Source organism: Sphaerodactylus townsendi, linkage group LG06, assembly GCF_021028975.2.
Source record: "Sphaerodactylus townsendi isolate TG3544 linkage group LG06, MPM_Stown_v2.3, whole genome shotgun sequence".
Taxonomy (NCBI): domain Eukaryota; kingdom Metazoa; phylum Chordata; class Lepidosauria; order Squamata; family Sphaerodactylidae; genus Sphaerodactylus; species Sphaerodactylus townsendi.
This window is the reverse complement of record NC_059430.1, coordinates 42,661,246-42,685,925: the sequence shown is the minus strand read 5'-3', so window position 1 is coordinate 42,685,925 and position 24,680 is coordinate 42,661,246. Positions and strand designations below refer to the sequence as shown.

General features: G+C 42.8%; 1 protein-coding gene across 8 annotated transcripts in view; it reads left to right on the top strand.

Moving 5' to 3' along the window:
• The window catches only part of LOC125434394 (activating transcription factor 7 interacting protein), a 128,563-nt gene extending 108,409 nt beyond the window's left edge, over positions 1-20,154 (top strand). For 7 of the 8 annotated variants that reach the window (XM_048499705.1, XM_048499709.1, XM_048499703.1 and 4 more), the window contains exons 10-15: positions 8,026-8,108; positions 10,491-10,563; positions 14,551-14,715; positions 16,205-16,390; positions 17,056-17,168; positions 19,054-20,154. In XM_048499705.1, coding sequence (XP_048355662.1) covers positions 8,026-8,108; positions 10,491-10,563; positions 14,551-14,715; positions 16,205-16,390; positions 17,056-17,168; positions 19,054-19,470 — 1,037 coding nt within the window. In that variant the 3' untranslated portion in view covers positions 19,471-20,154. The remainder of the gene's footprint in view (positions 1-8,025; positions 8,109-10,490; positions 10,564-14,550; positions 14,716-16,204; positions 16,391-17,055; positions 17,169-19,053) is intronic. The other variant, XM_048499704.1, reaches the window with a different exon arrangement.
• The last annotated feature ends 4,526 nt before the right edge of the window (positions 20,155-24,680 follow it).

The window sequence follows — 24,680 nt, the reverse complement described above, 5'->3', positions numbered from 1 at the left end:
TGAAACGATTCTCAATATATCGCAAGCACACATTAACAAATTTATCTGGGCCTATAAAAGAACAAGAATAAGATTCAAAGTTTTACAAGACAAAAGGAAGAAGATGTCTAGAGATACCAAATATTAAATTATATTACTATGCAGTGGGACCTACGCGGATTGCTGATTGGATATTAAAATCAGTTCATAGTCTTGTAAAATTAGAAACTGTAGGCCTCACATCAGGCATACATAGTTATTTATGGCAAGAAAAAACAGACCTAAAGATAGAGCTGATAAAAAAATACTCTCATGTAATGAGAAAAAGACTATTTGAAATGTGGAAAAAAATCATGTTTGCAACTTAGCCCGTGACTTCACTCTTTAAATCTCCAATAGAAGCACACTACAACACTGAATCTCTGAAGAAGAATGACAATATAACATATAAAGAAATTATTAATTAGTAAGGGGAAATTAAATAATGGCAAGTAATAATGGCAGAGGGAAGAAAAATTCAATGGCTGACATACTTCCAGAAAAGAAACTGAATGAACTGTGTTGTTACCTACTAACTGATGCAAGAGCAACAATTGCAACTAGTTGGAAATCTGATAAAGGTCTTACAGCTAAATGCTGAGAAGAATAAATTAGAGAATATGCTCTTGTGGCCAAATTAACCAATCTTGTAAATGGACGTTCAAAACATGAATTCAATGAGAAATGGGGTCTTTACTTTTTATTTGAATATGAATCAATCATGTAAAAACAAGATACCGTAACTTTAGGATTGAAAATTGATAACAACTAAGATATAATAACTGGACCTTGGAGTTGATGGACAATGCCTTGGAGTTGATGGCATGGCAGAGTGAAGACAAGGACACTTTTCACCCCTGACAAAGAGGCGATACCACCAAACAAAGCTTTCCCTATGATATTATAAATCTTTGTGGAATCCCTCCAAGAATCGTATGGTGTTTGTCACTTCCTTGCTATACCCACACACTCTCATGCTCTTCCACTCAATCACCAGGTAGCCAGTCTCCAGATAGAGAATGGGACCCTAAAGAAGCAAATCCTTTCAGTGTGGAAGGAGAAGGGGTTCCTGGACTGACATCTGTCACAAGGTGGAGAATCAAGAACAATGAGACCACCGTGGAGCTACCTGCCTTCTCTCCCCTGAACTTCCATAGATGTCTGGGTAGAACAGGAAATTGAGGAAAGGCTCAGAGAAGCCCAACAGGCCACTTGTTGGATAGGGCATCCATTGCCTCTGCTGTCTGGTGGTAAAAACAGGAGAAGAACCTGGGAGTTTGGTGATTCAGATGGGATGCAAACAAGTCCAGAATTGGACTTCCCAGTTGATTCGCTGTCCTACGATACACCACCCCATTGAGGCTCCACTCGCCCCAGTCTAGGTGCTGTCAACTCAGCCAGTCATCCTGGAGGTTGGCGGTGCCCCCAATATTCTCAACTCTCAGGGAGACCAACTCCTTGTTTGCTTTTCTGTGGAGGGCTGAGGATCTTGATCCACCCTGTTTGTTCAGGTTAACTTTTCATGCTACGTTGTCGGTTCTGATCAGAATGTGACAATAATCTGGCGCTGCTCGAAGTGAAGGAGAGCAAGATGGATCACTTGTAACTCTAGAACGTTGATGGAGAATTGAGATTCCATTGTAGACCAAGTGCCTTGAATGGGTACCTCCTCTAGGTTAGCTCCCCACTCTGAGAGCATCTGTGAACAATCGCTTGGTAGACAAAATCCAGAAGGTTTTCCCTTAATCCAGTTGAAGCTGCCTGGTCCACTGCAAAAGATTGGTCCTCACTTGTCTGGGAACAGTCACTGAGATGGCACTCTTAAGGGTGATATGAAGCTGATAGGAGCGAAATAGCCAGTTGCTGGAACTCCCTTGAATAAGGAGGCCTATCAGCTGGCCAGGGACATGAGAGGCCAGGGACATCTTTTCTGTATTCTCAGAGTCTTGGGACAAGGAATGAAGAATTTGCAGACCACTGTATCTTTCAGTACCCCAGGTGCTCCAGCTGCTGGCTGGAGATCAAGGAGCTCTTGGAGTGGTTATCATGAAGCCTTGACTCTTCAGGAACTGAACTCTTCACTGAGTATCTAGAGTGGACTGGTAGAAAGATCTGGACTGGATTAGAATATCATCTAGGTGGGAATGCAGGCTCACCCCCTCCTCTCTGAGTCAAACAACCAAATTTATGATAACCTTGGAAAAGACCTTGGGGGGCATGCAGAGACCGAACAGGAGGGCCCAGAGCTGAAAATGTTCTCCTATGCTTAATCAGAGGAAATGACATTGCGGAGAAAGATGGGCACATTAAGAGAGATGTCCATGAGATTGGCTGATGTAAGAAAATCCCCTTTGCAGTCAACCTCAGGGTCTCCATCTGAAGCCTGATGAATTGATTCACAAATTTTAAGAACATAAGAACAAGCCAGCTGGATCAGACCAGAGTCCATCTTGTCCAGCTCTCTGCTACTCGCAGTGGCCCACCAGGTGCCTTTGGGAGCTCACATGCAGGATGTGAAAGCAATGGCCTTCTGCGGCTGTTGCTCCCGATCACCTGGTCTGTTAAGGCATTTGCAATCTCAGATCAAAGAGGATCAAGATTGGTAGCCATAAATCGACTTCTCCTCCATAAATCTGTCCAAGCCCCTTTTAAAGCTATCCAGGTTAGTGGCCATCACCACCTCCTGTGGCAAGCATATTCCAAACACCAACCACACGTTGCGTGAAGAAGTGTTTCCTTTTATTAGTCCTAATTCTTCCCCCCAGCATTTTCAATGAATGCCCCCTGGTTCTAGTATTGTGAGAAAGAGAGAACAATTTCTCTCTGTCAACATTTTCTACCCCATGCATAATTTTATAAACTTCAATCATATCCCCCCCTTAGCTGTCTCCTCTCCAAACTAAAGAGTCCCAAATGCTGCAGCCTCTCCTCATAGGGAAGGTGCTCCAGTCCCTCAATCATCCTTGTTGCCCTTCTCTGCACTTTTTCTATCTCCTCAATATCCTTTTTGAGATGCGGCGACCAGAACTGGACACAGTACTCCAAGTGTGGTCGCACCACTGCTTTGTATAAGGGCATGACAATCTTTGCAGTTTTATTCTCAATTCCTTTCCTAATTATCCCCAGCATAGAGTTTGCCTTTTTACCAACTGCCATGCATTGAGTTGACATTCCCATGGAACTATCAACTAAGACGCCCAAATCCCTTTCCTGGTCTGTGACTGATAGCACTGACCCTTGTAGCTTGTATGTGAAGTTTGGATTTTTTTGCCCCTATGTGCATCACTTTGCATTTTGCTACATTGAACTGCATTTGCCATTTCTTAGCCCACTCACCTAATTTATCAAATTATCACCTAATTTTTAAATTGAGAATTGCCCTTCTCTGCCCATTTTTCTCAGGTTTGATTAACAGAATGGAGTAGACCCCTTAGCCCTGTTCCAATGTTGGAACCAGTTCTATAGCTGCTATGTCTAGGACGTGCTCAGTGGCCTTGAACATGGCTGTCCACTTTTGTGGGTTGTTGGATGGAGGTTGGGGTGGGTGGGCAGGAACTCAATGACATAGCTGGGGGGAAACAATCTCTCGGGTCTAACTGTCTGCACTGGATTGCAACCAGGCCTCCCAAAAGAGCAACAGTCTTCCCCTCACCGGTGGACTTCTCACATCATGCCTTGGAGGACCTTGAGTCCTGTTGTGCCCCTTTGGACTGGAATTTGCAATTGAAGAATCCCTTGTGTGATTGGTGGCGGAATTGATTCCAAGAGGACCTTCTGGAATCTTGGCAAAATCATGGAAGCGTATGCTGCAAACAAAAGGAATAGTTGGTCACTGACCTCCTCTCAAAATGCCCTAGTCTTCGCTTTGATTGTGTCTTTGGTTTTGACCATGATTTTCAGTGCCTCTCTAAACAACTTGTCACCTTGGAACAGGTTTGCAGCAACTAAGGCTTTAGAACAGAAGTCCACCTGTCAAGTGTGAAGCCGCAGCAAATGTCAAGCGGATAAGAAGAGGAGGAGTTTGGATTTATAACTCCCTTTCTCTCCTGTAAGGAGACTCAAAGGGGCTTACAATCGCCTTTCTCTCCCCCCCCCCCCAACAAGGTGGGTGGGACTGAGAAAGCTCCGAAGAGCTGTGATTAGCCCAAGGTCACCCAGCTGGCGTGTGTTGGAGTGCACAGGCTAATCTAGTTTCCCAGATAAGCCTCCACAACTCAAGTGGCAGATCAGGGAATCAAACCCAGTTCTCCAGATTAGAGTACACCTGTTCTTAACCACTATGCCACTGCTGCAGTGACGCTGGAGGAGAAGGAGAGAGCGTTGAGAGTTGAAGTCCACAACTTTCAGGATCCTCTTAGTCCCCTCCAGGAACCTCTTGTTTCCTTCTGGAAGTACCTGAAGCATCTTCCTTGACCAGACTGTGGAGGCCCTGGAGATGACGGATGCCACAGCAGATACAGTAATTGACATGGCGATGGCCTCATGTGTTCTCCTTGAGATCTAGTTAGCCCTGTGATCAATGGCATCCTTAATTTGGCTCTGATATCAAGCCTGCCATCTGGAATTCTGCAACCAGAGCATCTATGAGGAGAACCTGCAGTAAATCATTAGTGTATTTTGGCATTGAGTACAATTTGTGGATGAAGGCTGGGAACTGGCTGCGGCCTTTTCCAACTCCTTCTGGAGCTGCTCCTCAAATTCAAAGAAAGGTAACACTTTCTGTTACTGAAGTGTAGGAGAAGACTTCCTTATTTCCCTTATGCTTGGACCTGAACTTAGGTCTATCCCTTAACCCCCCACCCACCCAGCCTCTCTTTCCCTCCCTCCCTCTTCAAATTTGGAAGAATCAGACAGCTCTCTTTCAGGACATATTCTAGTCCGTTTCTTCACTGCCTTAGTGGGCCAGCTACAGCAGCCTGCCCCTTGCATATCCCTCTCTCTGACTGAGGCAACCTGAAAGCATTTAACTGTGCCTGTGGCAGCAGCGCCCTCTTCTCTCTGCAAGCCCTTACTTCCAAGGTGCATCTGGAGAAGGTCAAACATTTCCTCCCTGAAACTGCTCTGATAACTCCAACAATCTCCTCAGTACCTTCTCCCAGTCTGATGACTCCTAAGATGCCTTCCAGAGCCACAGATGGGCCTCCATGGCTCTCCAATCTACTGCCAACTGCCGCCACTGGAATGGGAAGAAGGAAAGGGACGTTTGAAGTTCCAGGCGCCATTTTCTTGATGTGCAGCTTTTTTGTGCCAGTTTGATCCTTAGAATATGGCACCTTCCCCTGGCTGCTGACTGACTCCACAGTTGAGACAGCCCTATCAGGGGATAGACTTGCCATTTGTCCCCCTTGGTGACTGCAGGGGGTTGAAGTCCTTCTTCCGAGATAAAATTGTTGTTTCTTGCCTCCATAGACTCATCTGCAAACTTGCAGTGAGGGACAACTGCTAAAAGACACAAAAAGGACACCAAGAGTCACCTCACGCTGCAGCTCTAACAACCTCAAACACATGCTCTCTCTCAGCCTGGGGAGTCAGGAGCAGGAGAGAATGGCAGAAAGACAATGGAGGAGATGATAGGATTAAAGAAGAGAATAAGAATAAGAAGTTCAGACAGTATCAGCAGAATAAGGAATAAAGCAAAAGCACAGGCAATGAGACAACTACTCTCCTGGGAAGCAGGAAAGAACTGGGGAAGAAGGGGCATGTCCCAGCGACATCATGGAAGGAAAAATTTGATCCTGCCTCCCTGATTGGTCAGTGGAAAACACCCCAGATATTCTCAATCTCATCGGGAGAACTAAATGATGTTCAACAACAAGTTGTGCAGATCTGATGTGTATTTTATTGTACATTGGGCAGTGAAGACTGAACTGAGGTAGTAATGTAAATTACTGTCTTATTATTCAAAAGTTTGGAAACCTAAATACTTAGGGTAAAGACAATAACTTCTTGAAGTAGCCTCCTTTTCCAAATGACTTGACAATTTCAGAGCCCCCTGTATCCCTCTCAGTACTTTAGTTTCCTATACTGAGGCCTACTTAATGCTACTGTCACAGGCTGGCCACAAAGGAGGCACAAGGCACGGTGTAGTGAACACTCACAGCTTTACTTGATAGGCAAAGAAACTCACAGCTTTTCTTGATACACCGCTCCATTGGTGCAGCCAGGTCCACTCAAACTAAGTCCTCAAGAACAGTTCAGTACAGTTCACACAAACTAAGTCCACAAGTTCAGCAAAACAAGGCCAGTACAGTTCTCACAAAGTAAGTCCACAAGCTGAGTGTCATCAACGTCAGCTGTTGTCGTCTGCAAAGGCATGAAGCAGCAACCAGCCCTTTTTATCCATGTGGGACTGATTGCCATGCTTCAGGGAGCTGAGTCTGTGAGCACTCACATCTTGCCTTAAGGAGCCAAGTCTGTGAGCACTCACATTTTGCGAGCAGCTAGTCTGGTTGATCTCCGTTGCTGTGTCAGGTCCCACTGTTGCTGGCGCTGCTCTAGCGGGGTAGGGGAACCAGGAGGGCTGCAAGCTGGGGAGCGGGGGGGGGGCTGGAGGTGAGCTCTGGGACTGTTCTGGGGGTGCTTGGTGAGCTGGCCCTGGTTCTGAAAGGCCATCAGAAGCTGGTGTGGCCGCAGCTGGTTCCTCATCCTCCAATGAGTCACTGCTGCCAGGTCTGGCTTCGGGGGTCTCACCTCTGTTGGAGTCAAAAGACCGGCATAACAGGCCATCATCTTCACTGTCAGACAAAGCGGGGGAACAGACCCTGACAGCTACAGCATTGCCTGTGTGAGAAACAATTTGTAGTGGGCTTGGGTTGACACTGCATAGCAGGTTTCTGGTTCCCCCACTGCTGTGTTTTTCATTGCTTCCCAACTAGCAGACTGTGTAAGCATTCAGAGACAACAGACTCCTAGGCCTTTTGAGATCAAGGACATAGTTTGTCTCACCAGGATTGCTTTCTGTCTCACTATATTCACTCTGCTAGTTTCCAGAAGGACTTTCTGTATCTTTCTTTCCATTGTTTTCTTTTCATCCTTTCCCACAGTTAGACTGATGCTCTCCTCTCTTCCAACATTCCAGTTCCATGGCAACAGTTGCCTGGAGCTATATATGCCTTTCTTTTTCCTGTATTTACATATATACTCACTAGTCACAGCCCCTCTTTTCCTTCCGCTTACCCAAATTAATCTTTCTTCATCTTCCATGTCTTTAAACTTTCAGAGTGTTTAATGCCCTGTTTAATTGAGTAAAGAGAAGTTAGGGCCACACTAGCAGGAAAAATAAATAATGGTGTTGAACAAATTCTTCGTTGTTGTTTCCTGATCCCAAAGCTTTTTACCTGTGGCTTTATCAGGGGATCTATTGTAATTTGTTTAACACCTTGATGCTATTTAATTATAAATAAGTGACTCTTTATTGCAGTGTTCGTAGTCTTCTGTGGTGGAAGAGAAGGTTAGTGATTTCAAACCTCACCTGGGAAATTAAAGGGCAAGGTTTAACCAAGAAGCAGAACAGCTAAAGAAAAATAAACCTTTTGTGGAAGATAGCTGGATTAAATGTCTGAGAGAAAGAAAGGCAAGAGGACAGGTTTGAAATAGACTAGTTGAAAGTCAGGACTTAAGTGGGACATTGGGAAGACTGAAAAACATAGATGGGGAAAAATAGATGGTGAAGTCAGGGAAATACGGAGAAAGTGAAGCTGGAACAAAAACATTGCAATGATGTTCAGGGTGTGGGAATGTCTGAGTACTGGTTTGTACTAAGTAGCCAGTTTCTTGAATGTATGTTTGGGTATATTATTACTGCATTCTGAAATGATTGATGTATATTCTAGCTCACTGTTGCCTCTATGAATTTAATTATCTCTGTGCTTACGCTCTGAAGAGAGAATCTGAACAATCGACTGTACAAGTTGCATGTATCAAATATGCTGTTACAATGTATATAAATGTTATATTGCATGGGATTTAATTAGATTGTTCAATGAAATTATCTCTTGCCCCCTCAAGAGAGCCAGACATCAAGGTTGCTGCCACCTCTACTGCCATCAACAGACATTTCAGCAAAGAAGGCTCCTGAAAATGCATCACAGGTAGATTGCTTTTGTGTTTTTTCTGTGTAGATCAAAAGTTATAATCCCCAGAAATGTAAACCTATCCAATTTTTTTTCTATTCAAACAATGTGCTTGGGTTTTTTGTCTCCTGTCCATTCGTCTGTTTGAGCTTGTTTGCCTTATTCCAGTTTAGATAAAAAGCGTTCAGAATTGGTTAAGAATATGGGGGGTGGGGTTGCAATGTAGGGTTTTTCTGAGCAGCAAGGCAAACAGACTAAACCATGTTTTTACTTTTTTGTAACTGTTTCCCCAAAGTTCCTCATAGTACCATATGCCATATATATTTGATGGGGTGGTGGGAAGGCTTACTGTATATGAGAAAGCCGAGATGAGGAAGAGAGTATAGCCCCGTTCTATCCATCTTTTTTCCCTTTTTTACCTAGTCCATTATGCATAGAATGCTTTCCTCGGGGCTCTTCACTTCACAGTACGGTTATAGTGTGTTATCTTGCATTTCCATGTTTACACGCAAGGAGGCATCCCACTGCCTGCTGCACAGCTTGCTTGCTGAACTCTCCTTGATCTCAGTTCTAACTGATTCTTCTGGTTCTCTTATCTGCTCATCAACTCACTTAAAGGCACACATCTCATCATCAAAGACTGCTGGCTTTGTTAAAGCCCTTTAAATTGTTGTTATATCAATATTGCTGTTATTGCAATATCAATATTGTAGCCTCTTTCAACCTCCCTGCCCCCAATGAAAGAGACAAAGCCATTCCCTGGACCACACTCTGCTGAAGAAGGCCATGTCCTAGAACTGATATTCTCTCCCTCCCAATACACACACACTTCCTGCTGCTGCTGCTGCTGCTGCTGCTGCTGCTGCTGCTGCTGCTGCTGCTGCTGCTGCTGCTGCTGCTGCTGCTGCTGCTGCTGCTGCTGCTGCTGCTGCTGCTGCTGCTGCTGCTGCGGGAGGAAGGAGAAGCTTATTATTTCAATATTCCTGTATTAGATCTATCATTATTTTGACAGATCTAATATGGTACAAATGCTTGAAGTTGAAATAAAGTTTTAAAAAGTCTTCCTGATCATTAGGGAGGGTGGAAGTGGAGCAGGGGAGGGGAATGGAGCAAAAAAGCCTGAAGCCTGAAGCATTTGTTTCATCATCCCAGCAAAACAAGATAAAAAGTCACTGTTCGGCCACTTTCACAAATAGTGGAGTTTATGGGATCTGCCCAGTGCATGCAAGAGTGGCCATCAAAACATACAATAGCAAGTTGACTTTGTACTATACCAGGGGTAGGGAACCTGCGGCTCGAGAGCCGCATGCGGCTCTTCTGCCCTTGCACTGCGGCTCTACGAGCCGAGCCGCCGTCCTCATTCTTGCCCGCCCTGCAGGCAGCAGGGTGGGCGCACCAATTGCCCGCAGCCGGCTGGGCCGCACCGCGGGCTTCCCCTCTCGCCCACCCCGTTGGAGCGGGGCGGGTGCTTTCCCGGCGGCCGGCGAGGCCGAGCCGCTGGCCCCATCCTTGCCCGCCCTGCAGGCAGCAGGGCGGGTGCATCCATGCACTTCTCAGAATGAGTGGAGTAAAAGGTAAAAAAGCCCAATATATACAGTGTTATCTTTATTTTAAATGTCAAAAAATATTTGCGGCTCCAAGTGTTTTCTTTTCCCGTGGAAAACGGGTCCAAATGGCTCTTTGAGTGTTAAAGGTTCCCTACCCCTGTACTATACGTTCAAGATGCCAGTGACATTCAATAAACACGTGTTCTCCCCATCACTACCATTAAAAAATAGTGTTCTCCCCACTACTACCATTATTAAACAGTAGTCTCATCTGCCTATTTTGAAATTATTCATGTTTTATCCTGTCATGTTGGTTTCTTTTAACAATGCCATTATTTGTTAAAGTCTAAAATGGGGACGTTATTTGGTTTTAGCTTTAAATAGTTATTTGTAGCACATTCTCTATATTTAAAACTATAGAGAATAGTTTTTCATTTAGAGAGCATTATCAATAGTTTGTTCCTCCTCCAGATCCTAAGATCCCATTCTTTACTATATCACTTTCCACATACAATGGCTTTACATCTATGTTGCCCTTAAATGTGTTGCCTTAATCCTCAATACTTCTATTTTGCAGTTTACTTTGGCAATACTCTTGGAATCAATTAAAATGTGGTTTTTCGTGTTCTGGCACTCTATGGAGATTGGTTTCTCTTCATGTCAGTTCCGCTTTAAGTGAAAATAATTTTTCTTTTGCTGAGGTATTGGATGTGGCGCTTACTGGTGCTGGGGTGGGGTGGGGACACTGATGACCACTGATTTGTAGTCTGGTTTTTCTTGTAACAGTATTAAAATCGTAGCACGCAACTTTAATTCACTGTTGCAAAGATGACAAATTTTGTTTGACTTTCAGAGTGGAAAGCCCACAGGTTCAAGCGGAGTCATTGACCTTACCCTAGATGATGAAGATGATGGCTGTTCTCAAGGTAAATGAGAAGATATAATGACAAATTAACTGAACCTGATGGACGTTATAAGTAATTACTTCCAAAAATGGAGATGGTGGTAAATTATAAAAAGAAATGATTGAGAGAAATCTACTGAATATATACATGTTTGTTTGTATGTATGTAGCTAAATATGCAGTGACAGCAAAATTGACCATTTTTTTGTGAAGGGACCAGTCAAAGAAGATGAGTGGAAAGCATATAATCTATATTGTTATTTTAAAAATGATGAGTTGAGAAAGAGGTTGTTGAAATATTGTACATAAATTATTAATAATCCTCATAATATGCTACATATTGAAATGGGATCTAAAGGGAATAAAACATAAAATTCTTAAATATATTACAAATAGAAATGATAATTTGTGTATTCAATGTTTAATATTTGAGAATTCATCATCATTTATAATAGTAATTTCTTAGTTATTTTTATCTACTTCATCTACTTGATTATATATTGCAACTTATATTATTAGGTGTATCATAAATTGTATTTTATTGTTTTTGTTAGATTTTGATAAGCATTATTTCATGATTATTGTTATATCACTTGCTATTGGCAATAGCAGCTATTGTAAGTAAGTGACTATTGGGGTGCTGTGTGGTTTCCGGGCTGTATGGCCGTGTGCTAGAAGGCCGTGCCTTCGACAATACATTAAGTGACTATTGTTTATCAGATTGTTATCATGTAAACAATTTTTTCTTAGTCTTCTGATATAATTGGTACATGTGTTTTGATTTTTGGTTTTCTTTCTGTTCTGTTTATATTTATAATGAAGTGTGTGTGATCATAGGTTACTTTCTCATTTCTTATATAACCCCATTTGAAGGCAGCCAGAGTTCCAGTGTTTGTTTGTTGTCTAGGCCGCCCTTCTGCAGGCTCTCGTGTGTGTGTGTGTGTGTGTGTGAGTCAGTCATGCCCTGTGTCCACAGGCTCAATTGAAGAACTCAGGATTAGTCATGATATTCTTTGTTGAAGCTTTATGGCAGGATATTGGCACATAGGGATCCATAGACAGATCTGAAAAGTCACAGCAGGCTTATGCATTGATATACTTTTAGGAGCCCCCCAAACTAGGTGTGATTAGTTGAAGCAGACAATATAACATAATTGGTTGTTTGCATAACAACAGAATAGAATCACAGATGTTATCTCAAAGCTAAAGGATTGGAATGCAGTGTTCTCATTAAGAGGCCCAGGAAGGAGACAAGGCGGGAAGTGTGGTGAGACTCAGACAGGCTCAGTTTTATACACTCACACACATCAGTAGCCAATCTCTACAGGAGGAAGAGGATGAGCAAAAGCAGCTATATGGCTTGGGACCATCCAGGGACATGTGACAGTGTGAGTGTTATTAGCGATGGCGATAGCGATGTTAGTGCGTGTGTGCGTGCTTACATTTTGCAGTTAGTACTCATACCATGAACAGATTTTATTATTATTTGTTTAAAATACTTTATCCCACTTTTCTCTTGCACTGAAGAATCGCACAGCGAGATCACAAATCACTCTAAAACTGGTGCAACAATGAAAGAGAAGATAGCCCTTTCAACCAGTTCTTACAGCCAAACACTTAAGAAACAAATACTACTGTTCATGGACTTTCAGGGCACTTCCACACTTGCAGAAAAATGTACTTTCAATCCACTTTCACTGCACTTTGCAGCTGGATTTTACTGTGCGAAATAGCAAAATTCACTTGCGAACAATTGTGAAAGTGGATTGAAAGTGCATTATTCTGAATGTGCGGAAGTGCCCTAAGAAGCTCATCTATACAGTTCAGTCTTGCACAGCTTCCTAAAGCTGTGAAGGGCAGGAACTTTTCTCACTGTCTCAGGAAGGCCATTCAACAAAACTGGAACAGCCACAGAAAATGTCTGGGCTCATCCAAAGCCATCCTAATACCCTTTTAAGATAACAACGATCACAGTGGTTGCTGTGCTATGAGCACAAACAGTCCCTCAGCTATGAGGGTCCCAGCTAATGTAAAAGTTAATCCAGCACCATGAATTGAATGCAGAAGCAAATGCAAATATTTAAGAATTAGGATAATGTGCTCAAGCTTAACCCCCGTCTACAACCATACCACCAATTCTGAGGCAGTTGAAGCTCCCTCATTGTCTTCAGGGGTAGTCTCATACAATATGCATCACACTAGTCCAGCCTCAGTGACACTGTAGTAAGGATAGTATGGCAGTTCTTCAGGTCCAGAATGGGGGATAGTTTCCATGCCACCTGCTGTCTTCTTCATCTACGTCAAACATAAAAGCTGGGTCTTTCTGAGCCTTTAAAATGAGGCCATTAATGAAAGATTTATTGCAGCTAATGAAGATTCAGCATATTCCACCTTTGTGGCCTGCACTTGTGCAGGTCAGCCACGGTATCAAATAGCAAGCTTTAGTGAGGATTAGAACTCTGCAGAGTGCTCCTCTCCCTCCCAACCAGAGCCCAGGGCAGGTTTTCCTGCCCCAAATGTCATGTGACTAGAAAGGAGAAGAAGCACCTCCCTCAGTTCTTCTACCACCACTGCGGAAAGCAGTACACATTCTCACTTGAGATAATGCACTGAAAGCACAAAGAGACAGAATGATTTATTGCAAGAGTAGTTACAGGTTACTTTCAGATTTGTTGTATAATATACCATTTGAAGGCAACCAGAGTTCCAGCAAATGCCCTGATCAGCATAATTTTAGATTGGATTTTGGCATTATGCAAAACTCATAATGGAAGATAAATGCTAACATAAGATTAAATTGTATATATCTATAAAGAATATATTTGCGTATTGTCGAAGACTTTCACAACCGGAATCACTGAGGTGCTGTGAAGTTTCCGGGCTGTATGGCTGTGTTCTAGCAGCATGCTAGAACACGGCCATACAGCCCGGAAACCACACAGCACCTCAATATATTTGAGTACTGTTATTTAGGAGATGCTAAAACTAAAGGAGCATACAGTGTTGAGTCCAAACCTACAGAGATAGCTGTCCTGAAACAAATGTTTAACAGTGTTGTGATCATTGAAGTCAACCAGGTTAAGCTTAGACCTGCACATAAAATGTCATACTAGCTTATTCAGATTAAGTTGTAGTTCAATTTATTGAAGATTTCCACAGCTTAAAACATATTTTAGGCTACCGTAGGATTTCATGAACTGGGTATGTGTCGATGTACCTTGAAACCAGTGGTGGGATCCAAAAATTTTAGTAACAGGTTCCCATGGTCGTGGGATTCAAACAGTGGCGTAGCGCCAATGGGGCTGAGCAGGGCATTCCGGGGGCGGGGCATTAATAATTTCTCTGTTACTGTAAAAAACACTTACTGTAAAAAAAAAGTTCCAGCTGGTATCTTTCTGTCCATAATTTAAACTCATTATATCAAGTCCTATCGTCTACTGCCAACAGAAACAACTACTTCTCCTCTAATTGACTGCCTGTCGAATACTTAATACTTTCAAATACTTAATTTTGTTTCTAGAAATCAAAAGAAGGATACTTTCCTTAAACAAGGAACTTTACCATATTTCTAAAACATGTTTTTTAAACAGCCCAACAGGAAGAATTATCCCGTTTTCTACCTTTGCTAACCAGCCACATAGGAAACAACAGGACTTTATGATTTTTGGACCTAATGGAATTTCTAACGGAAAAGCAGACCCAATTAGTAACCCCCTCTTGGCACACACAAATAATTAGTAACCCACTCTCGGGAACTGGTGAGAACCTGCTGGATCCCACCTCTGCTTGAAACCCTGTATAGTAGTGAACTGTATGTATATATATTCCTCCGATGATTATTTTGTTCATGCATTATACAAAAATAGAATATAAATTGATTGTGTTGGGAAGAATGGCTACTAGAATTTAAATTCTCAATTACATATGAAATAGAATAGAAGACACTAAAGTTACTTTTTTCAGCTGCCTTTTCTGTCTTGTCTGTAACTGCATCGACTTGTTTTTGAAGCAGAGAGCAAGAAGCAGAACCAAAGCCAATCAAGCACCTCTGGAGTGGGCCTGCCAACCCAGTCTACATCTCGTCCGCTGCAGCCAGTACAGACAGCTCCTGTCCAACAGGCAGGTGCACAAGGAAGTGGCTTATCACAGACCACCATACATGTTCTCCCCACAGGTAATTTTACTGTTTATAAAGCTGTGCATGTTTTTTGTATTCAAGCCATTTGGATTTTTCATTATCTAGCAGTGGGAACAGTGGGAAATACCACTACTTCAATATAAAGAAATTTAAGGGCAGTGTGCAATGAAAGCATTTATTTTGTAGAAATAAAGAAATAGAAGATTTTTCAGATCATAGTATTTTTACATCATTAAATGGTCAATAGAAGGGGTGATTCAGTAGAATATTACTGGCTTTGCTGTAGGGCAGTTACTCTGCAGACGAAAATCAGGTTCGCACTGTTTTATCCATCTTTGAGGAAGCTCCATCAATTCATTACCACAGCGATCTCTCTTCTAACGTGTTTTTGTTTCAAAAATTACCACTAGAATCAATTAGATGCTGGCTGACTATGAGGCTTTCTCCAGAGCAAAAGTGCACAACATGCAGTTGAGTGGATGCAACTCACACAGCCCACAGCCCTACTTCTGATTCCAGCAGATCAGCAAGTGTGGTTGCACTCCAATAACTGACTGTCTTTACATCTCAATGAGGGCCCCCTCAGTGGTATAATGGAAACTTGGTTGCTAGTGAAATGACACTGCAAAAGATGGGCAACCTCCCCCCCCCCCATCTTGTTCACCCCCAGTCACCTTCCCCAGTTTCCACTAAGCATCTGCTTCACTCTTTCAATAAAGGCTTGTCAATGGTTCCTCATCCTTTCTGCTTTTAGGAAGAAGGAGAGAGAACCCTGCCCAAGAGGAATTAATGCAGCGGTAACTGTTTAAAGGGAGAATTAGGATTGTGGGGAGGAATATGTTCAGAATTGAGAAAGAGCTCAGAAAAAAACTAGGCTTCATGGCAAGGAAAACAACATGTGCTGTGCAAAGACTCAGCTGTCTATGGAGGGTGAGGGGCTGACATTGTGGACACCTATTTTGTTCTCATTTCCCTTGTGTGGAGAGCCAGTTTACTGGTTGGTGATTAAAGCAATTGGCTCCTCCTATGAGGCTTTGGGTCAGGTATACTTCTGTTTGTGATGTACTGAACTGTAATAATTATTTCCTTGTACTGTGATGACACAAATAGTCATGTTCATGTGTAGCTAGGGCCCTAGCATTTCAAGACCTGGAAATGGGGCACAGTGATGTCATGTACATCTGTAAAGCCACCCCTAAGTTTCAGTCTGGCCCATGTTGTGAATCCCTCCTTTTGTAGTATAACTTGGAGATGCAAGTTTAACAAATTTCAGATTGACCTGTGTGGTAAAGCTTCATTGAATGGTTCTTTTGCTGTAGACATTGAAGAATTTTGAAAGCTATCACTTCTCCTGATTCTCCTAAATATCTCTTGTTACTGAAAGCAAATGCTGTTGAGTGTTTAAAAAAACTATGTTCCACAGGCCTGATTCAAATGCGTCAGTTTTCTGCACCATTTGATTTTTTGCAATGTTTGATTTCTAGATAGAGCATAATACTTATATTCTGCTTATTCTGACTTCTAGCCCAGACAACTGTGAATGTAACCCATCGTCCAATGACTCAGACTGCTGCCCGGCTCCCAGTACCAAGAACCCCTGCAAACCATCAGGTGGTCTATACTACACTTCCTGCACCATCAGGACAGAATGTTGTACGAACCAATGTTATGCAGAGCCCTAGTTTGAGGCAGGTCAACCCACAAAGTTCAGGTAAGCAAACTTTCTTGCAGATTTATTCTGTACCATGTAGGTACAGTATTTGAATAGATTTTTTAATGTCATCCTCGTCTGTATTTAAGAAAACAGTTCACCTGGAGCTATAAAGAATAGCCTGTTTGGCTGTAGGCATCACTGAAATTCTTTTTCAGGCCTTGCAGCTTTTTACACTGTGTAGATGTGCATGTGTAGTTACAAATTCATTTACATTTGTAAAAGCTTCTCAAAATGTACAGAGTAAATTCCCTTGTAATAAATTGTTTCTGCACCCTCACTCAGAACTTTAGGACTTCCCTTCTATGAGCCAGAAAAATAATTAGAGGCAACAGTAAGGAGGTAATAATGTTATTTGAAAAAAAGAGGGCTCAAATTTATTTGACAAATGCTATATACCATTTTGGAGATGATGATTTGATAGAGGAATTGAACTAATATCTGTATAACCTTAGGATTTTTGTGTAGTATTTGTTTTTATAGGTTGATATTATATACTTTACTGTAAAGATTGATATTATATACTTTACTGTAAAGGATGGAAAGCTTTAACAATCTTAATGATATTCACAAAATAATTGTAAGTTAAGAAGTAACAGAACTGAAAATTATGACCAGGCTACATTCTTCCATGTATTGTTGTATTTTTGCTGGTTCCTGTGCAGGTGTGACATTGCGAATGCCTCAGACAACAGCATATGTTGCAAACAATGGACTGACTTTGGGATCTGGAGGACCTCAGCTCACAGTGCACCATCGGCCATCTCAAGTGCATTCAGTAAGTACTTTCATCCATCTGCTGAGGTGAACATACAGAGAAGGATTTATGTGTGGATACTTAAATCCTCATATTAGGGCCTATATTGACAAATTTGAGGGGAGGAAGGGGGTTAAATCCCCACACACAGGAGCATTTGTGTACAGATGTTCACACAGAACTTTTCCTTTTGGGGGAGGCAGCAGCACTATAAATGAGTAGGGGATTGGGTGGGCATGCACAGTAGGGAGGCAGGTGGGTAGAGGAAAGGGAGAGATAAAAATAAGTGAGAGGCAAAGGAAAACAGAATCAAAAGTCTAAATGCAGTGTTCCAGCAACTTACACAGAGAGACAAGAAGAACAATTATAATAACCAGTGTAAAGAAATGTGCTTCTTGAATCCAGTGAAATAACACTGCATTCAATGTCAGTTCTGTCTCGATAGAACGGATCCCTTTAGGTAGAATCCTGACTTGTTTGTAAGCCCCATTCAAAGGAGGGCTGAAGGGCTCCTGCAACCAGCATGACTTCACACCGGCCCATTTGCCTTCCCCAGAGCACTTAGCCCAGTGGAGGGGGCAGACGCACTGGTGGTCATGTGTCCTGCAGCCCCACTACCACAAAACCCAGAAGTCCAGGCTGCAGCAGGACTGCGCTGGCACCCTACTCAGACTGCAGCATGGGGCGGGGGAGGGTGGGTCAGGGTGCTCTCAGGATGGAGCTGACTGATTTGGGGTTTTAGGGCTGGTTGCACAGTGTACCAGCCCTTGGACTTAAGCCGCTTTCTAATAGTGGGGGAGTTTTGGAGCTTTTCCAAGCTCCCTGCACCACTGGAAAGCCCTGTTGCAGGCAGTGAGGCAGCACCACACTGGTTCCACATCCCACCAGCTCCAGGTTTGGATGGTGCTGTGTTTGTTGTAAGGACCAGAACAAAAGATAACAAAGTCTTGGTGCCTTAGGTGTTGGGTTTCATCAGCCACAAAGTTATGCTGTGAGTTGGCAGCTTGATTGCACTCAAAAAGAGTCAGGGCTTCTATGTTTAGCAAAGGTGTTCCTTTTCTGGAGCAACCACTTGGTCACAACTTTCCACTTCTCTAAGGCATTATGCCCTGAATGTCAGAACTTTGGGGGATGCCTCCTTTGAAAGTGCTGTGCTCAACGTTGTTTTTTCATGGGTTGTACTGATATCCAGTGCCCAACTAAGCGAGCTTGCGGATGTCTTCCCATTTGTGTGAGTGCCCAGAGACCACAAAGAAGACGAACAAGTTGATTTCCTGTAACTTGTAGTTATTTGTCCAGTCATACAACCTACCCTGTTTCTCCATAACAAATGCTTAATACTTGCTGTTCTGGAAGAACTGAGCAAGAAGCTATTAATTTTTTATTTTGGGCATATGCATTAGCATGTGTACTTGGTGTGGGTCAGGATATTAAGCCTAAAAGCCTAGCTGTGGAGTATTCCGAATCAGAGCTTTGCAGCCTTTTTGTGCAGTTACAAGTAAGCAGTCCATTTTTCTGAGTACATAATTTCTGGAAGTATGGTCCTTCTAACAGCTATAAACTAGAGAATAACTTGGTGCCATAATGCTGATTTTCGTGTTGAATGCTTGTATTACAAGCTGCCAAGGTTTATATTTTGAGGAATTAAAATATTCATCAGCATCGGTTAAAAAAATAACTAGCTTACTCATGATTTCTCTGCACTAGAGCTTGGGAATATGATATTGTTTCTTAATTTTTTGTACTGTTAATCTTATCTAGTGCTTTTTGGGACCTTGGATTGACTGTGGCTATGTGATAATATAAACTGATTTGTTGACCTAATACACTTTTGAAAATAGAATGAGAGACATGTACACCAATCCACACAGCGTTTATTCTCTGAAATATTTTTTCTGCCTTCCAGGAATCCGTGCGGCCTCTGCATCCCGCCCCACTGCCAGATGCCCCGCAGCCACCACGCTTGCCCCCTGAAGCTGCTAATACCTCTCTGCCGCAGAAGCCACATCTGAAGCTAGCACGTGTACAGAGCCAGAATGGCATAGTGCTTTCTTGGAGCGTTTTAGAAGTGGAACGGAGCTGTGCCAGCGTGGATAGCTATCATCTGTATGCATACCATGAGGACCCTAGTGCCACTGTGCCCTCCCAATGGAAGAAGATTGGGGAGGTGAAAGCCCTTCCTTTGCCTATGGCTTGCACACTTACTCAGTTTGTGACTGGCAGCAAATACTATTTTGCTGTCCGTGCTAAGGACATCTATGGACGCTTCGGACCTTTCTGTGACCCCCAGTCTACAGATGTGATTGCTTCCCAAAGCAGTTAAACTGGAGACTTTGAAGGCTTCCATCGTGCCCCCACAATGCAGCTTACTCTGGTTTTGGGTTTATTCCCATGCATGAAACTCACTGTAAAACTTTTTCTGCAAGGTTAGTTTGGACAGTTGTCACACACTACATAAACTTATAACCCAAATAAATGTTTAGCATAATGTGGGAGAGCCTGTATTTCAGCTGGAATCTTGAAGTATAAAATTCTTCTCCCCTTCCCTGTCAAGCTGCTGTTCAGCAGTGAGGCCCTGGATCTTTGGCATATGGCTTCATACAAATAAAAATCTTAGTAGGATGAGGAGGAATTATTAGCCCTGACACAAAGAGGCATATTGGGTCAAGAGGGAAACCAGGATTCGGGGTCTTGCTTTCTTTAGTACTGGAAGAATGACCAGTCTTACATTAGAAGACACTGACTGGTTGTTGTTTTTTCGGGGGCGGGGGGGGGCGGGGGAGGAGTGGCCAGTTCTTGAGGAATGTATGTGTATCTGCTTATGGGGGAGGGAGCAATCCTCTTGCTAGTCTCAGGAAGCATTCTGAGACCAGGCTGAAAACAGGTTTGTAGAAAGTTGTTTCATTTGCATTCCTGACCCTCTTCTTACCTGTCCTTCTCTTTTTAAAAAATTTAATTTGTGCCTTAAACAGTAAGTTCAAAAATAAATGCCGTCATCTTTTCTGTGTTTCCTCTCCTTTTGCCATTTTCATTTTTCAGCTCTTCTAGCTAGTTCCACAACCTCTCCCTGCAGATGTCCATAGAAGTGTAGCAACCAGTCTTCCTAGATTAATTCTCAGTTGTGATACTTCAAGCCAGTGTTGAAATGCTTGAGTCTGATGAATTGGTAAAGATAGGTTTATTCACCTTTGTCAGAGGAAGTTGGTATGCCACAGGAGATTTGGGTGCATGACACCATATTGTTAACATACTTATGTGGCATTCCCCCTTCACGTGCTGTGGCCCCTTGCCCTCCACTATCGTGTTGGTCACCCTCCCTTGGGTCTTAGAACAGGGCCAGGACCTCAACTGGGTGTTTCAGCTGTCCCTGGCTGCTGGGTTCTCTTTCAGAAATATCCAGCTGATTTCCTCCTCGGCTGTCTGGCTGCTGGGCTTCTTATAATCTTCCTTTTCACTAGCACCACCCACCATTCCCTGCAGCTGGGGAAAATAGCTTTCCCTGCTTCTCTGCTCTCAGGCTGTATCTCTCCCCACCTCTCTGGTCCCATGTGCTGCCTTTTCCTTGCTCTGTGTTGGCTCTGCCCTCCTTCAATGTCTGGGGCCTTTCCTATCATCCGAGGTCAGGTCTGACCTTGGACTTCCTTGTAGTTAGCTCCCAAGCCCACCCTGCCACCAACCAGGCCATCTGGGCACTCCTTTTTGTGTTCAGCCCATTTGTCCCCTCTTCAGTCCTGGGGTTTCCTGGCTGGCTGAGGTCTTCTCTCACCCAAGCATGCTGTCCTTTCTGCTGATCCCACTAGCGGCTCCAGCCATGGAAGCGCTTTCTGCCACCATGAGCCTGCCGACCTCCCCCACGCCTCTGGACCATTGTTGGCCATTTGTCTGCTGTCTGCCCATGTCACACCCTGCGGTAAGTGAGGGGCTGGCTGGCTGGCTGGCTGGGAACGTCCAGCACTGGCAGGAGGGGGAACTCCAGGGAGGTCGTCTCTGGACACTTACATCCTGGTAATTGCTTTCTTTAAGCCATTATAACTCCATCTTCTGGTACAGCCTTTCATTCTTTCAGTGTGCTGAGCCAGAACAACTGAACAGTGCCTCCATCTCCTTCCATCCCACCAGGACCTAGTACATAAGACAAACAAGTGTAAACCACACCTTCCATGGACAATGAATAACAGCTGCACCATATCACCTTCCAGTGGAAAGCTGCTCTAATTGGGGACAGCTCTTCTCTGTTCGTTGTCTGGCCAAAAGTCTAGCACTTCTTGTCTTATTTTTGAAGCTGGTAGAGCTGAAACCATGAAATGCAAGATTCCAAAAGGGAGAAGGCCAACGGCTGGAACAACGCTGAGCTTATATATGTTGGGAAGACAGGGTCTTAATTCTGCAACTGTGACAACATATGTGCAGTAAAAATCTCTGTTATTTTTATACACCTCATATCCTCATCTACATTTTACAACCAAGGAGTTGCTTTTGAGTGATGAGGAACCAGCTTTCTTGTGGATCTTTTGCTTATTTCTAGTGGTCTATTCACGAATTACCTTTGAACTTGAGTGAATTTTACTCTTGTGGATGATCCATTTGCCTCACTTGTTTAAATTAGCAGTGGTGCTGCCTTCAGAAACAAAACTATTTTGTCTACTTGTTTGTCTATTTGTTTGCTAGTTGGCACCTTGAAGCAAACAATGATCTCTCTAGAGTGACCACTTGAATATTTTCTCCTCAGTTTGGAGGCATACTTGGGCTTCCTCTCTAACTTAACAGCAGTAATGCTTTTTAAAAATCAGCTGACACTAGAATAATCTAAAGTCTGTGGAAAAGCATTTTTAAATATAAAAATTGATTTAAAGGCGGGGGGGGGGGAGAGAAAGTTAAGAGTTGTGTGTGACTGCAGTAATCCCAGTCATATGTAGCCAAAGATTCAGTCTGCTTTGCCTCTTTCTTGCTAGCACTCATGCTTTTTGCTTATCTTCAAACAGTGAGCACAAGATAGAATATAGCTGAAAAGAGTGTGGATATATGGAATATATGAGGCATGCATTTTCACACAAAGGAAGATAATTTGCAACCAGAGATCATGCTTGAACTTGCTACTGAAAAGAATCAGAGATCTGTGAACCCAGAAAATATCAGTATCCTTGCCTGGATCCAGAGGCGGGGCTACCAGGGGAAGTGAGGAGGTGTGCCACATGCGTGTGTTATATGATTTGAGTCCGCGTGGGGGGAATTTTAAAATTCCCCCCTTCCCCCCATGGTGCCCCCCCTTCCCACACTTACCTTAGTTCCTTTCTTTTTCCTAGAACTTTTTCAGGCTGAAAAAAAGGCCTGTTCACAGTACAGGCTAAGAACAGCCTGAGGAGCTACAGTTCCCAGGAGACCTTGGGGCTCACAAGGTCTCTTGGGAACTATAGTTCCCATCAGGCCGTTTTTAAGCCTGAACTGTGAATAGGCCTTTTTTTCAGCCTGAAAAAGTTCTAGGAAAAGAAAAGGAACTAAGGTAAGTGTGGGAAGGGGGAGCGCCGTGGGGGGGCCATGGGGGAGCGGAAAATATAGACTGCGCACCAGGTGCAGTTTGGCCCAGCTACGCCTCTGCCTGGATCGACTACATTCTGCCTTATAACTGACAGAGAGACAATATTGGCAACTACACTTTTTCTGTTACTTCTGCATTGAGAGCCAGATATTGTTGCACTTCCAACAACAGCAACAAAAAAACTTGTAATGTGTCAATTGCAGCTGTTAAATTAAATCCTAAATTGAGGGCAAAGCAGATTTACAAACAGAAACTGGTAGAGAGACTATTAGTAAAAAAACCCCAAAACTTTGTTATGGATCAGAATGAACATCTTGAACTAATTATGTAGGTAATACCATGGGGAAGGCAGAAATAGACACTAGAGTGCTCTGTCTGCAGGAGCACACAGTTTGGAGTTTGTAGCCTTTTTTTGGTGCCATATTCTCAAAGAAAGGAGAGGTGGTTTATTTTCCACTGAGCATCTGCCTGTAAACTGACTTTTCTTTCAAAGTATTAGGACCTAACAGAATTGCAGAATATCAAAGTACAGTTATTGGGGTTTTACTTTGCGATGCTTATGGTCAAATTGAACCCTCTCAACATGGTGTATGCATTACAGATGTAAAAGAGATGATGGAAAGAAAGCTTCAAGGAAAAAGGACATGGAGGGATGTTATTCTCCATATTGCAGTTTGTCAGTATTTTTTCACCATGCTTTCCTTACTGCAGTAGATGGGCTGGCCCATTCTTACATTCTGTTTTCTACTGTTGTTAAATGTGAAGGTGAAGTGGTATTTTTTCATCTGAATTTCAGCAACATTCTGTTCTTTACACTGAGAACTTGAGAATCCGTCGGGTGGTTAGTAACATTCCATTTTAGAAGACGGGAAGGGGCATGTGAGATGTTTTTGCTGTTGAACATGAGGAAGTAATGGAAAACTGCTACTAAATCTCTCAAATCGTTTGTATGTTTCCTACTTTGTCCCTCAGATTACAGCAAGTAAATGTTTTCTGGCAAGACCTCAGTAGATTGGAAGGGGAGGAGGGCAAGAACAATTCATATGTGACGGTGGCAACTAATTAGGAAAAAACAGATTTCTAAGATTTCTTAACATATTAGTAAGTATGCTGGGTTACTCAAGGATAGTTGAATCACTGAAAGTAGCTCTAACCTGAAGTTTTATTATATTGGGGGCATGGCTGTGCCTCTTCAGTATATACATTCCAGAAAAATGGTGTCAAAGCTAATGGCATTTGTGGAGTCAAGAGGAAAGTTGCTGGGATTTGAACAGTGTTGTACTGCAATAAATTGTCAGTTCACCCTTTCACTTTAGGCTGTGTGTCTTAAGTGGTCTGTGATGCAGAATCTATATCAGATGTAGAATCAGATTGGGTGTTAAGTCGCTTTTTAACTTGTTCCCTGAATAGCCACATTAACAGTATTAAATAGGAAAACTGCATATGCAGTAAAAAAACAACAATGTTGGGATGAAGACTTTTAGAACTCTCTTGGTGTTTTCAAGTTCTCCACTGCAAAAATATCCAGATTTTTAAAACAAAAATTATATTGTTTTCACAGCTATGTATCTTAAATATATGGAGTTATTTTTCTTTCTTCTCTGCCCCTCATATTTTTGTGGTGAGGGAGGTGAACTGGGTACCAGTGTTTTGGTGGGGTCTTCTAGCATTGCCATAAATCAGTTATTGCAACCTTACTATAAAAGCTCATGTTGAGGAGGGTAAAACACACATAGATAAATACAACTTAAAATCTTGGTTCCTTTTGTCATTGGATCTAATCAATATTTTAAAGCACATGGATAGATTTCTCATCTTGTGCTGGCTTTTCTGCTTTGAAGATATTTTAAGCGCTGTCTGAAGTTGAAGTTCTATCTGTAAATAAAGTAACTGGACAGCCAAACGTTGGGGTACTTGTTGGACTTCAGTAACTTATCAGCCATTGGCAAATAAACTCCTACAAAACCCTTTATATAAACTTGCACTCTTGATTTTTT